The sequence below is a fragment of the Oncorhynchus mykiss genome, chromosome 20, assembly GCF_057628025.1.
Source record: "Oncorhynchus mykiss isolate SJ-2025 chromosome 20, ASM5762802v1, whole genome shotgun sequence".
Classification (NCBI taxonomy): Eukaryota; Metazoa; Chordata; class Actinopteri; order Salmoniformes; family Salmonidae; genus Oncorhynchus; species Oncorhynchus mykiss.
In genome coordinates, this window is record NC_143041.1 from 10278878 (window position 1) to 10295119 (window position 16242).

The 16242-nt window shown below is 43.8% G+C and overlaps 1 protein-coding gene across 3 annotated transcripts in view; it reads right to left on the reverse strand.

Annotated features, from left to right (window-relative positions):
* The window catches only part of LOC149974360 (sorting nexin-29-like), a 117269-nt gene that overhangs the window by 14371 nt on the left and 86656 nt on the right, over positions 1–16242 (reverse strand). For 2 of the 3 annotated variants that reach the window (XR_016489306.1, XM_090212149.1), the window contains exon 19: positions 1629–1769. Coding sequence is in view for 1 of the 3 variants with exons in the window: in XM_090212149.1 (XP_090068275.1) it covers positions 1629–1769 (141 nt within the window). In the remaining 2 variants the exon portion in view is untranslated. Of the gene's footprint in view, positions 1–1628; positions 1770–16242 lie in introns of those variants that run through there. The other variant, XR_016489305.1, reaches the window with a different exon arrangement.

Here is a 16242-nt window from a genome sequence, read left to right on the forward strand (position 1 = left end):
GAACATGGGTAGGAAAGACGCAGAGAGAGACAGGAAAAACCTCCATCAAAGCAATAAGAATTCTCTGTGAATCTGAGATGAGAAACCCTGACAGTTGAACTCTGGGAAGCGGGTGCAGAGCAGAGCAGACAGACAGTCGCAGCCTTTGATGTCATCATTCTTCCTTCCGCAGGCATGGCAATGGTGTCCATCAGGACGGATGTGACAGGTGCGCTCGGGAACATTTAGCGTGTTTTGCCAGCCGAGCCCTTGACAAATCAGCTGTTTTGGGGCTGTCAGTAGCAGGTGTGTGTGTGTGTGTGTGTGTGTTTGTGATGCTATGTCAATGCAGTTAGGAGATTCTCAGCGACAGCAGGAGGCCGAGTAATGCTCAGATAATGTTGCCGTGGTAATACATTGAGCTGTGATTCTTACATACACTGGTAGTTATGGTGCTTGACATCACAAAACTGAGATGTATTAAAATGTCACCACACAACACTACCTGTATTCCATTCTTTACACCCGATCCTGCAAGCTAACGCAGATACATCCTATGGGTATTGTGGCTATTAGAATTAGCTCCCTTCATATCCCTTGCTGTAGCCAACTGACAAGATTAGCTATACAGCTATAAGATTAGCTATACATCTATAAGATTAGCTATACATCTCTCCAACATGTAAGCCCCAGCGTCTACCTTTAGAATATATACAGTGGAGATATTCCATATTTCCGAGCTCCAACGATGCTGTGTTGAATGAAGAGAGAGCAAACTGAACATATTGTACGTCCCCAGTGAGTGAAATAAAGAGAACAGTTTATCTGTTTGACTACAGTGCTGTTAAACAACACATCTCCATAACAGCATCTCTGTCAGAGGAGATCAGATAGACAGAGGGGGAGGCTTTTTGCCAGCGCACCACGCTTCACCTGAGGGAGAAGAACTAAGCCTTGTCTGTACAAAGTGTTCCTTCTGAGAGGATAGAGGGAGGGAAGGAGAGAGAATCAGAGGAAACAATGATGAGATTAAAAGTGACATGACAGCCCATACCCCAGGTAAGCAGGTTCACTGATTACACACACAAATGCTTACGCACAGCTACCCATGTACACACACACGCACACACACACACACACACACACACACGCACACACACACACACACACACACACGCAATCCTGTCTCTATATGAACCTTCTGTCCCTACGTCTTTACTGTCAGCTCCAAACACCCTCTCACACTATCTAGTTTTAAACTCTGCCCCCAGGCCTAGTGCACTCCTTTGTGTTTCCATGTCAAAGTTACTCTACAACTTCTGTAACAAAAGCACTCACAGCCCCCTCAACTCTACTCAGAGACTTAAACAGACTCCTTCCCTCTGGAGCTGAAACGAGAGGGAGGAAGGAGAGAGCGGTGGAGAGACGAAGACAGAGAGAGGGAGGTAATGTTGCCCCGGGGCTACTGTAACTAACATCCAAGCCTGTTGATTAAAGTGATGGACAAGTGACCACAATATATGACTTAACAATGCATTTACATTCAATACATCTGACTACAGGTCATTTAAAACAACATTGAAGGAGGGTGACCAACAGTAAAAACCGGATTACATCAAAAAGGCAACGATTTCTCCGACCGTACATACCTTGTTCCCTATGGCTTTCTTGGGTGGGAAGTTGAAGGTGCCGACTTGCGGGAATTGTGAGCGTAAGTGGTTGTGGAGCGTCCGGAATTCCGTGTAGCGTCTGTAGACATTCCACTCGTTGTCTAGGATACGGATGTACACCTACGGAACAGGTAAGACGCAAACAACAACAACACAAACCACGACACAATCAGAATAGCTGTGGTACAAATCCTGCTCTTACAAAACCGCTCACAGTCTACAGAGGAGGAAATTAGCCAACCATAATGTCTCAATAAGGCTATCTATTCTCAATATGGCAGTAAAACATAGTAGGCCACTCTCTGCCTGTGCACTGCTATTTTCATGCATCATTAAAGGAGAGCGTTGGATTCCTTTGTTCAGCTGCTGATGGTCTGTGGCAGGCAGACACTGGGGATTGTGAAGGGAGGATAAGAGGGCCAATTACAACTCGAGGAGAGAGAGCGAGAGATGTTATTTTCAAATGGAGGAAAAGAAAGACGAGGATAGAACAGAGATGCCATTTTCACGCGTCATAGTCTCTCCCTCAAGCCTAGCTGGAGAACAGTGTCACAACGGTGGAGCAACGTAGCGCTAGAATTAACAGACTTCCCATCCCAAAGCTATAGAGGCACAGACTGGTCCTGTCTACCGGGGTTCAGTTGTCCTATCTATCTGAGGTGACAAGCAATCACTTTATCACCTCACCACTTTTTGAAAACCTTTCTCCGGAAAGTGTGCAAGTATGGAGAAGGTGAGGGACATGCTGTAGAGCAGAGAGAAATGAAGAGAAAACAACAAAGGCAGCATTTTAAACAGCCTGAAGCTTAGATGAACCTGTTGTTTGTTCGTAATTGTAGTTTTCAAGTGTGTGTGTATGTATGTGTGTGTGTGGCATGCGTGTGTATGTATGTGTGTTTGTGTCTGTGATCAAAGCGTTAGGGTGGATGGGTGGGTGGACACTGAGGCCCTGGGGAGGGCTGGCCAACCTGCGCCAACATTAAAGTCCTCACACCCCACAATAAGACCAGTACTCTTGGAAAACTGCCCTCTGGCACAATCACACACAGTAGTCGTGTGTGCGCACACACACAATGTATTCTCTCTCACTCATACACACACACACACGCACTGTATTCATGCACACGCAAAGTGGAGCGGGTCGAGAGTTTCAAGTTCTTGGTGTCCACATCACCAACAAACTATCATGTTCCAAACATACAAAGACAGTGGTGAAGAGGGCACGACAACACCTTTTCTCCCTCAGGAGACTGAAAAGATTTGGCATTGGCCCCCACATCCTCAAAAGTTTCTACAGCTGCACCATCGAGAGCATCCTGACCAGTTGCATCCCCGCCTGGTATGGCAACTGCTCTGCATCCGACAGTAAGGCGCTACAGAGGGTAGTGTATACGGCCCAGTACATCACTGGGGCCAAGCGTCCTGCAACCCAGGACCTATATAATAGGCGGTGTCAGAGGAAAGACCATAAAATTGTCAAAGACTCCAGTCACCCAAGTTATAGACTTCCTCTGCTACCGCACGGCAAGTGGTACCGGAGCGCCAAGTCTAGGTCCAAAAGGCTCCTCAACAGCTTCTACCCCCAAGCCATTAGACTGATGAACAATTCATAAAAATCGCCACCGGACAATTTACATTGACACGTGACCCCACTCTTGTACACTGCTGCTACTCGCTGTTTGTTTATTATCTATGCATAGCCACTTTGCCCCCACTTACATGTACAGATTACCCCAACTAGCCTGTACCCTGCACACTGACTCGCTACCGGTGCCCCCTGTACATAGCCTCCACACTGACTCGGTACCGGTGCCCCCTGTATATAGCCTTCACACTGACTCGGTACCGGTGCCCCCTGTACATAGCCTCCACACTGACTCGGTACCGGTGCCCCCTGTACATAGCCTCCACACTGACTCGGTACCGGTGCCCCCTGTACATAGCCTTCACACTGACTCGGTACCGGTGCCCCCTGTATATAGCCTTCACACTGACTCGGTACCGGTGCCCCCTGTATATAGCCTTCACACTGACTCGGTACCCGTGCCCCCTGTACATAGCCTTCACACTGACTCGGTACCGGTGCCCCCTGTACATAGCCTTCACACTGACTCTGTACCGGTACCCCCTGTATATAACCTCCACACTGACTCGGTACCGGTGCCCCCTGTATATAGCCTCCACACTGACTCGCTACCGGTGCCCCCTGTATATATAGCCTCCACACTGACTCTGTACCGGTGCCCCCTGTATATAGCCTCCACATTGACTCGGTACCGGTACCCCCTGTATATAACCTCCACATTGACTCTGTACCGGTACCCCCTGTATATAACCTCCACACTGACTCTGTACCGGTACCCCCTGTATATAACCTCCACATAGACTCTGTACCGGTACCCCCTGTATATAGCCTCCACATTGACTCTGTACCGGTACCCCCTGTATATAGCCTCCACATTGACTCTGTACCGGTACCCCCTGTATATAGCCTCCACATTGACTCTGTACCGGTACCCCCTGTACATAGCCTCCACACTGACTCGGTACCGGTGCCCCCTGTACATAGCCTTCACACTGACTCGGTACCGGTGCCCCCTGTACATAGCCTCCACATTGACTCTGTACCGGTACCCCCTGTATATAGCCTCCACATTGACTCTGTACCGGTACCCCCTGTATATAGCCTCCACATTGACTCTGTACCGGTACCCCCTGTATATAGCCTCCACACTGACTCGGTACCGGTGCCCCCTGTACATAGCCTCCATACTGACTCGGTACCGGTGCCCCCTGTACATAGCCTCCACACTGACTCGGTACCGGTGCCCCCTGTACATAGCCTCCACACTGACTCGGTACCGGTGCCCCCTGTACATAGCCTCCACACTGACTCGGTACCGGTGCCCCCTGTACATAGCCTCCACACTGACTCGGTACCGGTGCCCCCTGTACATAGCCTCCACATTGACTCTGTACCGGTACCCCCTGTATATAGCCTCCACATTGACTCTGTACCGGTACCCCCTGTACATAGCCTCCACACTGACTCGGTACCGGTGCCCCCTGTACATAGCCTCGTTATTCTTGTTGTGTTACTGTTTATTTTAGTCTACTTGGTAAATATTTTCTTCTTCTTGAAACGTACTGTTGGTTAAGGGCTTGTAAGTAAGTATTTCACTGTAAAGTCTACACTGTTGGTTAAGGGCTTGTAAGTATTTCACTGTAAAGTCTACACTGTTGGTTAAGGGCTTGTAAGTAAGCATTTCACTGTAAAGTCTACACTGTTGGTTAAGGGCTTGTAAGTAAGCATTTCACTGTAAAGTCTACACTGTTGGTTAAGGGCTTGAAGTAAGTATTTCACTGTAAAGTCTACACTGTTGGTTAAGGGCTTGTAAGTAAGCATTTCACTGTAAAGTCTACACTGTTGGTTAAGGGCTTGAAGTAAGTATTTCACTGTAAAGTCTACACTGTTGGTTAAGGGCTTGAAGTAAGTATTTCACTGTAAAGTCTACACTGTTGGTTAAGGGCTTGAAGTAAGTATTTCACTGTAAAGTCTACACTGTTGGTTAAGGGCTTGTAAGTAAGTATTTCACTGTAAAGTCTACACTGTTGGTTAAGGGCTTGAAGTAAGTATTTCACTGTAAAGTCTACACTTGTTGTATTCAGCGCATGTGGCAAATCAAGTTTGATTTGATTGGCATTCATAAATGCACAGGATCACTGTACACACACACACATAAAGACATATGCAATCACACATATACAGACACACTATACACACACAGACATCCATGTTGGGCTTGCTCATTACCATACGCATTTAAGGCAACATCATTCACAGAGCAGCTATTGTTTCCTCCTCAGTAATAGCAAATTAATTATTTCATAATCTTTCACAAAATATTTGCAAAAATCCAACACTCACGTTCTGCATTAAAAGGGTCAGGTCCAAACTATTCTGATTATGTTATATTTGAACTAGTCAGAGAGTTTTTTGTACAGCGAAAGTAACAAGCTTATAATTCACAAAATACATTGTCATGAATGAATTTCAAACTGTTATAAAATTGTGTGCAAATTATGGTGACATGTTTTTTGTTGTTGTATATATGGAGAGTAAAAATATATTTAAACAGTGTTTCTGAAACTTTCCAGAATATTGTTGACTAATCTTTCAGTCAAAATAAATCAATTTTCTCAGCTCTCCAATTGTCTTCAAGGGTTGCAGCCCCTAGTACAGAGCCCCTGGTACAGAGAAGAGAAGCATAAAAACAACATAAATGTAGGGGGTCAAATTAAATTCAAAGCTTTACCCTTCAACACGAACAAGATAGATAACTGCAAGTTAGCACTATTTTACTTGTGCTCTCACCATCTCTTTGATATAGCCTGAACAGGCAGCTCATGTATTATTGTAGACTAACAAGGCTATTGAAAGGAGCAGCGAGTGATTCATCATCAGCCAGATAGCATTTCCTCTCCCAGTCTGTCATTTACAACAACAACAGTGGCATTTACAACTGCTCATTATTGCACTGCCTGACAGAGACAGATCAGTTCATCAAAAGGAGGGAGGCAAAGACAGACAGACAGACAGATCAGTTCATCAAAAGGAGGGAGGCAAAGACAGACAGACAGACCGAGACAGATCAGTTCATCAAAAGGAGGGAGGCAAAGACAGACAGAGACAGATCAGTTCATCAAAAGGAGGGAGGCAAAGACAGACAGAGACAGATCAGTTCATCAAAAGGAGGGAGGCAAAGACAGACAGACAGACAGATCAGTTCATCAAAAGGAGGGAGGCAAAGACAGACAGACAGACCGAGACAGATCAGTTCATCAAAAGGAGGGAGGCAAAGACAGACAGACAGACCGAGACAGATCAGTTCATCAAAAGGAGGGAGGCAAAGACAGACAGACAGACAGAGACAGATCAGTTCATCAAAAGGAGGGAGGCAAAGACAGACAGACAGACAGAGACAGATCAGTTCATCAAAAGGAGGGAGGCAAAGACAGACAGACAGAGACAGATCAGTTCATCAAAAGGAGGGAGGCAAAGACAGACAGACAGACAGAGACAGATCAGTTCATCAAAAGGAGGGAGGCAAAGACAGACAGACAGACAGAGACAGATCAGTTCATCAAAAGGAGGGAGGCAAAGACAGACAGACAGACAGAGACAGATCAGTTCATCAAAAGGAGGGAGGCAAAGACAGACAGACAGAGACAGATCAGTTCATCAAAAGGAGGGAGGCAAAGACAGACAGACAGACAGAGACAGATCAGTTCATCAAAAGGAGGGAGGCAAAGACAGACAGACAGACAGAGACAGATCAGTTCATCAAAAGGAGGGAGGCAAAGACAGACAGAGACAGATCAGTTCATCAAAAGGAGGGAGGCAAAGACAGACAGACAGACAGAGACAGATCAGTTCATCAAAAGGAGGGAGGCAAAGACAGACAGACAGACAGAGACAGATCAGTTCATCAAAAGGAGGGAGGCAAAGACAGACAGACAGACAGACAGAGACAGATCAGTTCATCAAAAGGAGGGAGGCAAAGACAGACAGAGACAGATCAGTTCATCAAAAGGAGGGAGGCAAAGACAGACAGACAGACAGAGACAGATCAGTTCATCAAAAGGAGGGAGGCAAAGACAGACAGACAGACCGAGACAGATCAGTTCATTGAAAGGAGCGCAGGCAGGCAGGCAGGCAGGGGGTCAGGCAGGCAGGCAGGCAGACAGACAGACAGAGACAGATCAGTTCATTGAAAGGAGCGCAGGCAGGCAGGGAGGCAGTCAGACAGGCAGGGAGGCAGACGTTTTAGAGAGGGGATCCGAGGTGCTTAGCTCACTTAAGCAGACACCCATGATGAGATGATTCTGGGCAATCTGAAAGTTAGCACTTTTCATTCAATAGTGTAAATGGTTTGCAAAATCTTGAGAGACATGCCCAAAAAACCTCTCTGAACAACATGTAGATGTTGCTCTTATGAGAGCTGCAGCACAGTATGACTCAAGATGTTATACTTCAATCAGCCACAGTGTTAGAAGCACACCCTTTACTCTTGTAGCCTGGTCCCATCTGTGTAATGTGTAATATATTATTCAGCCAGCTCATCTATTGTTTATATATCTATTGGATTATCTAGTACATTTGCTACATCATGTACGTTTGTACTTTTGTCTAGCCACCCAGTTCCCTTTCTCTCTCGCTCTGAAGTACGTAACTATGAGATACGGTCTGGTCTGATAGCCTAGCCGACGGCACAAAATGGCAGACAAAGGATCAGGACGCCCTCTCTCCTCATAATGGGAAAACACTGCAACTACCGTACAGACGGCACAAAATGGCAGACAAAGGATCAGGCAGTGGGGATGTTAGTTTCACCATAATGAGTTAAATTAGAAGCACTACTAGGTGGACCGATGTTGTATTAAGATGTTGCATGTACAGTTTGTGTGCTCATCTCTAACAATAGCATTGAAACCATAGAAATAAAGGATATTTGGGAAATTCTGTTCTCCAGCTAAGCCACTTTGAAAGAAGGCTGTATTATAAGTTATATTGCTCATATGATCTTGTCCTTGATTTAAAGAACATTCAGCTGTATTCATCACCTGCCTCGAACTTCTAGGTGCCAGACTTTTCCTGGTCAGGTCACCTACAGTAGTTGGCCCGTAGTAACAGTGGCCTGTTATACTTGAGCCTCAGCCATGAAAGTAAACATGAAGTTACAACAAAGCCCAGAGAGAAGGATAATATGGAGATATGAAATATGAATGTGAAAAACAACCTTGATCATTAATCTAGACTAATGCAAAGTTATTTCGATTTTTGCACTGACTATGTAGAGGACTCCACACAATCACTCACACAGACTCCAACACACACACACTTACTTTGCTAACACACATTCCTACTGACTCTACACACGCACACTTGCAAACATTTAAATTTGATTTCACCTTTATTTAACTAGGCAAGTCAATTAAGAACCAAATCCTATTACAATGGCATCCTACCAAGAAGAGGCAGAAAGCCTCCTGCTGGGACGGGAGCTGGGTTTAAAAGAAGAAAAAAAGTAGGACAAAACACATTATGACAAGAGACACCATAACCACATAAAGAGAGACCTAAGACAACAACACAGCATGGCAGCAACACATGACAACAACACAGTAGCAACACGACATGGTAGCAGCACAAAACAGGGTACAAACATTATTGGGCACAGACAACGGCACAAAGGGCAAAAAGTTGAGACAACAATACATCACGTGAAGCAGCCACAACTGTCAGTAAGAGTGTCCATAATGGAGTCTTTAAATGAAGACATGGAGATGAAACTGTCCAGCTCAACAACAACAAAAAATTGCGGATCGTTCCAGTCGCTAGCTGCAGCGACCTGAAAAGACAAGCGACTCAGGGATGTGTGCGCTTTGGGGACCTTTAACAGAACGTGACTGGCAGAACGGGTGTTGTATGTGGAGGATGAGGGCTGCAGTAGATATCTCAGATAGGGGGGGGGGGGGGGGGGGGGGGGGGGAGTGAGGCCTAAGAGGGTTTTATAAATAAGCATCAACCAGTGGGTCTGGCGTCGAGTAAACTAGCATGGGTAGGATGGTCCTGGGGTGAAAGAGGAGCGATTATGATAAAGGAAACCAAGTCTAGATTTAACCTTAGATATGTGCTGAGAGAAGGACAGTGTACCGTCTAGCCATCGTCCCAAGTACTTGTATGAGGTGACTACCTCAAGCTATAAACCCTCAGAGGTAGGGGGGGGATTCTTCTTACCGAACTACATGACCTTTAATTTAGAGGTATTCAGAACAAGGTTAAGGGAAGAGAAAGCTTGTTGGACACTAAGAAAGCTTTGTTGTAGAGCATTTAGGGGCCAGATTGTATCATCGGCATATAAATGGATGAGAGAGCTTCCTACTGCCTGAGCTGTGTTGTTGATGTAAATTGAGAAGAGCGTGAGGCCTAGGCTCAAGCCTTGGGGTACTCCCTGGGTGACAGGCTGTGGTTGAGACAGCAGATGCTCTGACTTTATACACTGCACTCTTTGAGGTAGTTAGCAAACCAGGTCAAAGACCCCTTCAGATACACCAATACTCCTTAGACGAACCACAAGAATGGAATGGTCTACTGTATCAAAAGCTTAGGCCAAGTCAATAAAAATAGCAGCACAACATTGCTCAGAATCAAGGGCAGTGATGACATCATTTAGGACATTTAAGGTCGCAGTGACATAACCTGAGCGGAAACCAGCCAGTCAGTTGATTATTGACATGTTTTTCCAACACTTTTGATAAACAGGGCAAAATGGAAATCGGCCTGAAACAGTTAGGATCAGCTTGATCTCTCCCTTTAAATAACGGACGCACAATCATCATGTGTGTCACGCATCACGCTGCTGCTACTCTGTTTATCATACATCCTGATGCCTAGTCACCTTACCCCTCTAACCCCACCACACATTTTAAATATGGTACTCGTGTTCTATTTCTCCTATGTTTCTGTTCTACTTTACTTTATTTTATGGTATAATATGTTTACTACTGATATTTATTACTGCATTGTTGGGAAAGAGCTGGCCAGAAAGGCATTTCACTGTACTTGTGCAAATGACAATAAAACGTGATTTTGAAGCACCACAGTTTGTTCAGGGCTGTGTGAGACAGAGATATAGTGAAGCAGAGTACATGCAGCGGAACAGTAGTGCTTATGTCATCCCTCCCTCGTTCCCTCTCTCCTACCCTCCATCTCTCGCGCTTTATTTCTCTGTCCACTCTGGGACACAACATTTGCCAAATTAGGCAGAAAATATAATCCATTTGGAGGACTGCAGAAAAGGAGGAGGACGAGGAGTGATAAGAGCGTATAAGGAGAGAAATTTTCCATAAAAAATATTCAGCAGAAGATTTATCGGCTGTACACTCTGTGTGTGTGTGTGTGTGTGTGTGTGTGTGTGTGTGTGTGTGTGTGTGTGTTGGAGGGAGGAAGCGATACCCTTCCCAGTGTCATTGAATCTGTTTAAGTAAAATAGCCTCTTGCCATGAACTAGTATCCTTACCACAATCATCATAATAACAGAGGTGACTAATAATACTAGCAATTAGAGGTCGACCAATTAATTGGAATGGCCGATTTAATTAGGGCCGATTTCAAGTTTTCATAACAATCGGAAATCGGTAATTTTGGACGCCGATTTTGCAGATGTTATTTATTTAATCTTTAAGTAGGCAAGTCAGTTAAGAACACATTCTTATTTACAATGACGGCCTAGGAACAGTGGGTTAACGCCTGGTTCAGGGGCAGAACGACAGATTTTTACCTTGTCAGCTCAGGTATTCAATCTTGCAACCTTACGGTTAACTAGTCCAACGCTCTAACCACCTGCCTCACGAGGAGACTGCCTGTTACGCGAATGCAGTAAGAAGCCAAGGTAAGTTGCTAGCTAGCATTAAACTTATCTTATAAAAAACAATCAATCAATCATAATCACTAGTTAACTACACATGGTTGATGATATTACTAGTTCATCTAGCGTGTCCTGTGTTGCATATAATCGATGCAGTGCTCATTGGCGAAAAAGGACTGTCGTTGCTCCAACGTGTACCTAACCATAAACATCAATGCCTTTCTTAAAATCAATATACAGAAGTATATATTTTTAAACCTGCATATTTAGCTAAAAGAAATACAGGTTAGCAGGCAATATTAACCAGGTGAAATTGTGTCACTTCTCTTGCGTTCATTGCACGCAGAGTCAGGGTATATGCATGCAGCAGTTTGGGCCGCCTGGCTCATTGCGAACTAATTTGCCAGAATTTTACATAATTCTGACATAATTCTGTGCATTGAAGGTTGTGCAATGTAACAGTAATATTTAGACTTATTGATGCCACCCGTTAGATAAAATACGGAACGGTTCCGTATTTCACCGAAAGAATAAACGTCTTGTTTTCGAGATGATAGTTTCCGGATTTGACCATATTAATGACCTCGCATTTCTGTGTGTCATTATGTTATAATTAAGTCTATGATTTGATAGAGCAGTCTGACTGAGCGATGGCAGGCACTAGCAGGCTCATAAGCATTCATTCAAACAGCACTTTCGTGCGTTTTGCCAGCAGCTCTGCTGTTTATGACTTCAAGCCTATCAACTCCCGAGAATAGGCTCGTGTAACCGATGTGAAATGGCTAGCTAGTTAGCAGGGTGCGCGCTAATAGCGTTTCAAACATCACTCGCTCTGAGACTTGGAGTAGTTGTTCCCCTTGCTCTGCATGGGTAACGATGCTTCGAGGGTGGCTGTTGTCGATGTGTTCCTGGTTCGAGCCCAGGTAGGAGCGAGGAGAGGGACGGAAGCTATACTGTTACACTGGCAATACTAAAGTGCCCATAAGAACATCCAATAGTCAAAGGTATATGAAATACAAATGGTATAGAGAGCCCTATAATAACTACAACCTAAAGCTTCTTACCTGGGAATATTGAAGACTCATGTTAAAAGGAACCACCAGCTTTCATACCAGCTTTCATCATAGCTTTCTCATGTTCTGAGCAAGGAACTTAAACTTTAGCTTTCTTACATGGCACATATTGCACTTTTACTTTCTTCTCCAACACTTTGTTTTTGCATTATTTAAACCAAATTGAACATGTTTCATTATTTATTTGAGGCTAAATTGATTTTATTGATGTATTATATTAAGTTAAAATAAGTGTTAATTCAGTATTGTTGTAATTATCATTATTACAAATACATTTTTTAAAAACAGCCGATTAATCGGCATCGGCTTTTTTATTCCTCCAATAATCGATATCTGCGTTTAAAAATCATAATCGGTCGACCTCTACTAGCAATAGACATTTTTTAAATATGATCATAGTATCATCTCACATCATTCTCAAACCATAATCTGTCTAGTCATCCTGCTGAATGAGTTTGCAAAATGACCCACTGGTTTGTGATTCATTAATATACATACTATTCAAACATAAAATCACTGTGAGGCCTGTTGTAACATCATGAGTGACAGAGCAGTTAGCTAACCAGGGCACACACACCGTCATTAGTGCACACTCTAACCTCTGGCTCTCTGGAGTGGATAAATATTTCATCTTCATGTGTACAACACATAAATGTAGTTGACACATAACTCTAAATTACATCCTTGGTACATGTACAATACTCTGACCTACGAGCTACGACCCAGACTTGACCTTAACGAGATCGAACATGCATACACAAATCCTGCTTTACACAACTGATGGGAGAGAAGGTTGTGTGCGCACACACACACACACACACACACACACAGACACAGACAGACAGAAAGACAGACAGACAGACAGACAGACAGACAGACAGACAGACAGATAAATATTTTGTTACTTTATTTTTGCAAGATTAGATGTACAACTCAAATACTTTGACATATGATGTGAGTAGATTAGTATGGATTACTTTTGTCGCATCATTTGTAGACATCAATATTCACTAGCCAAATGAAGTTCTCAGTCATATACCCTTAAAAGTTGAGGGCAGCAAGGGTCTTCAAGGGTATCAAATTATACCCTTGAAGTTTGAGTTCTGGAACATTAACAGAGTTACAGAACACTGAGAACTACATCACCCATGTATTAATACTCCAGGTAGACCGATAAAATGTGAGATGTTTATCTGTGCACTAAAGTCCATCTCACCCCGCCACACACTCCTGCTCTCCCCAGGAAGCGAAGGTTTGTTTATGATTGGGCTGTGAACTTCTAAAAACACTAGGAAGGTCACTTGTAAAAGCCACTCCTACAATGTACCTCACATTTCTCCTTTCCATCCAGAGACAAGGATTTGGAGGTCGCTAAATGAACAGTGATGTTGTTGACTAATGATTGGAGAGCAACATGTTGTTGTTTATTATCAGTGGTACAGATTAAGTACTTGAATATGTTTACCTCTGGAAGAACCTGAGGTAAATCTACCATAATGGTAAACAGTTTTATGATTACAGCACATAGTTTGTTCAAGAGCAGCAGGAGAAAGCTAGGATCACCTTGACTTGACTATGCATCCTCATCACATGCAGCCTACAATCCTCCAAGCTCATTCCGAGCTACCAAGCTAATTTCTGCATAACCTCAGCCATTCTGCATTTAAACTGTACAACCTTCTCGTTGTCATAACCTTCATAGATGGATTACAGCGTTTTGTTACAAGCTCTGATAAAACAAGGAGCTATGTGATGATAGACAGATAGATGAACACTGTCACTCTTGTGCCAGGGACAACTTTGCATTCAAACGCCAGTGAAAATACTGATACTCACTCACTTTTGTCTTACTCTCTCTCTCTCTCTCCCACCCTCTCTCTCTCTCTCTTTCTTCCATCTTATCCTCTCCCCCACCTCCTCTCTCTCCTGAATGAATAAGTCACAAGTCGGGTTCGTAGCATTGCTCTAATGAGTATGGCAGGAAGTGGCAAAGCGAGGGAATGAGAAAACGGATAAACGAGAGAGAAAGAGAGAGAAAGAGAGAGAATTAGATGGTAGACGTGGAGGAGGTTAGAGAGACAGCCCCATAGTGTTTCCAGGAACTATAGTAAATTAATGGCTTGAGTTGACTCGGACTCTGAGGTACGGCATTGGAGATTCCACTACTAGCCCCTCACAAGACAAAGATCAAACAGCCTAGCAAGGCTCCGCAATCTAGAGCCGCTGCAATTCTGATTTAAATTACCAAGAGAGAAAGTTGGGCAATTTCCTGTCACCTTCCAGCCTTAACATCATCTTCTCTGAATTGCCGTTATTATCTTTGTATATCGGAGTTATTTGATGGTTATTTCCTTCCAAATATATTTGCAGATCGTACAACGTGTTCTCAGTTCTCTGACTGGCCTAACATGCTCTTCTACAGATGGAAATCTAACTAAAGCGATCTGTGTCTTTTACAGTGGAGATCCAATTTATGACGAATCGATGCAACTAGAAACAACCATCATCATAGTAATCAACATCCACCACAAACAACTACCACCAGGTCGATAATCAAGGGCCCCCATTACCATAATCTTTACAGTCTTGATCATCATCTCAATTAGGAATCAGATTAATAATGGGCTCTGGTCTACTTTTGGATATGATATCCCTCATTTGCATAGGCAAAGAAGCCAATGAGATGCAGTCTCAGGCTTTGGCAAAAGACACAAGCACATACACAAAGAGTTTGCAGACTGAACTACGTAAACTGTCCACCACTCCATTGTATGAATCCTCCCAGCGCGTTGTGAAGTCAACTGCATGCAATATAGAGATTATCATCATTAGCACTTTTCCCACAGTGCACCTCTGGGGAATGGGACCTATGGGATCTATGTGATGGGAACAGCACACGTTGGAAGCATGTCAACGAGGACGACTCAATTATTCATTGTTATAGCTGATTTCTATTTCGAGTATGTGCATGTTCAAGGGCTTGGCTCCAACAGGAAGCCAAAGGTAGCTTATATAATGCCTATTGAATGCTCGATTAGTGTGTCTGTGACTCGCTTTCAAATCACCCTCACACACACTCAGCTTTCCTCTGAGAAACTACAGTAGTCTCAGGTATCCCGGAATATTTGGAATTGAAAATGAGAGAGCGAGAGAGAGAGAGACAGAGAGAAAAGCAGTTATCAAATCTCATTAGTGTTATAAAAATATGGGAAAGTTTGCAGCAGGCCTGACTTTGTGTGGAAGCGATTGGCTCAGTTTCTTTTTACTGATCAAAGGGAATCACTCATTTAAAAAATAAAAAAAACTGTACATTCTGTGTGCCGGGGCTCATCTTGAGTACAGGGCTTCACTTGGCATCAGCACACAAGAGGTAAAATAAATCTGTGTACAGTGTGTGGGCTCAACTAAGCAAAGACTTTTCCCATGAATCATAACATTGCTTTTACTTTCCTTTAAGCAATTAGTCTACTCTAGAAGATATATATATTTATTTTAGCTACGCTGGGAATGTAAGTGGATTTGATATGTTGGTTCTGTCAAGAGACGTTTAGAGGGAAGGAATGTTATCACCACAACATGCCAAAGTGCATCCGTCATCTCCACCTGGCAAATGAAGGGCTCTTCAGTTCTGTTATTATTTTACTTGTTACTCTGAGGGAGAAGAGAAAAGCCATTTTTCTTATTTTTTCCATGACACACATTTCTATAATAACTTCTTGTTGGTATCGTATGAGAATGCAACAATCATTTCCAACTGCCGTTATAGTCTCATGAAAGGAGGGGGGAGAGAGGGAGAGAGTAGGGGAGAGACGGAGAGCTCATCTGGGGAGAACAAAACAGGAGTGATAATAGTGAGAACCGTCACAACCTCCCTCTCTCTATGGGCATCCCAGGCCTTGTTCTGTCTACATTGAGTCATTTTAAACGGAGAAGAAAAGTGGCTTTTGAGAAAGGCAAAGACAGAATGGAGAACAAGCAATTTGCCTGCTCAATAAATGCCCTGTAATCTAGTGGCAGAGAAGAATGCCACGCTTCTCTGGCTCCCATTTCTCTCTCACTTTTCTCTCTCTCTATTTATCTTCTCTCCCC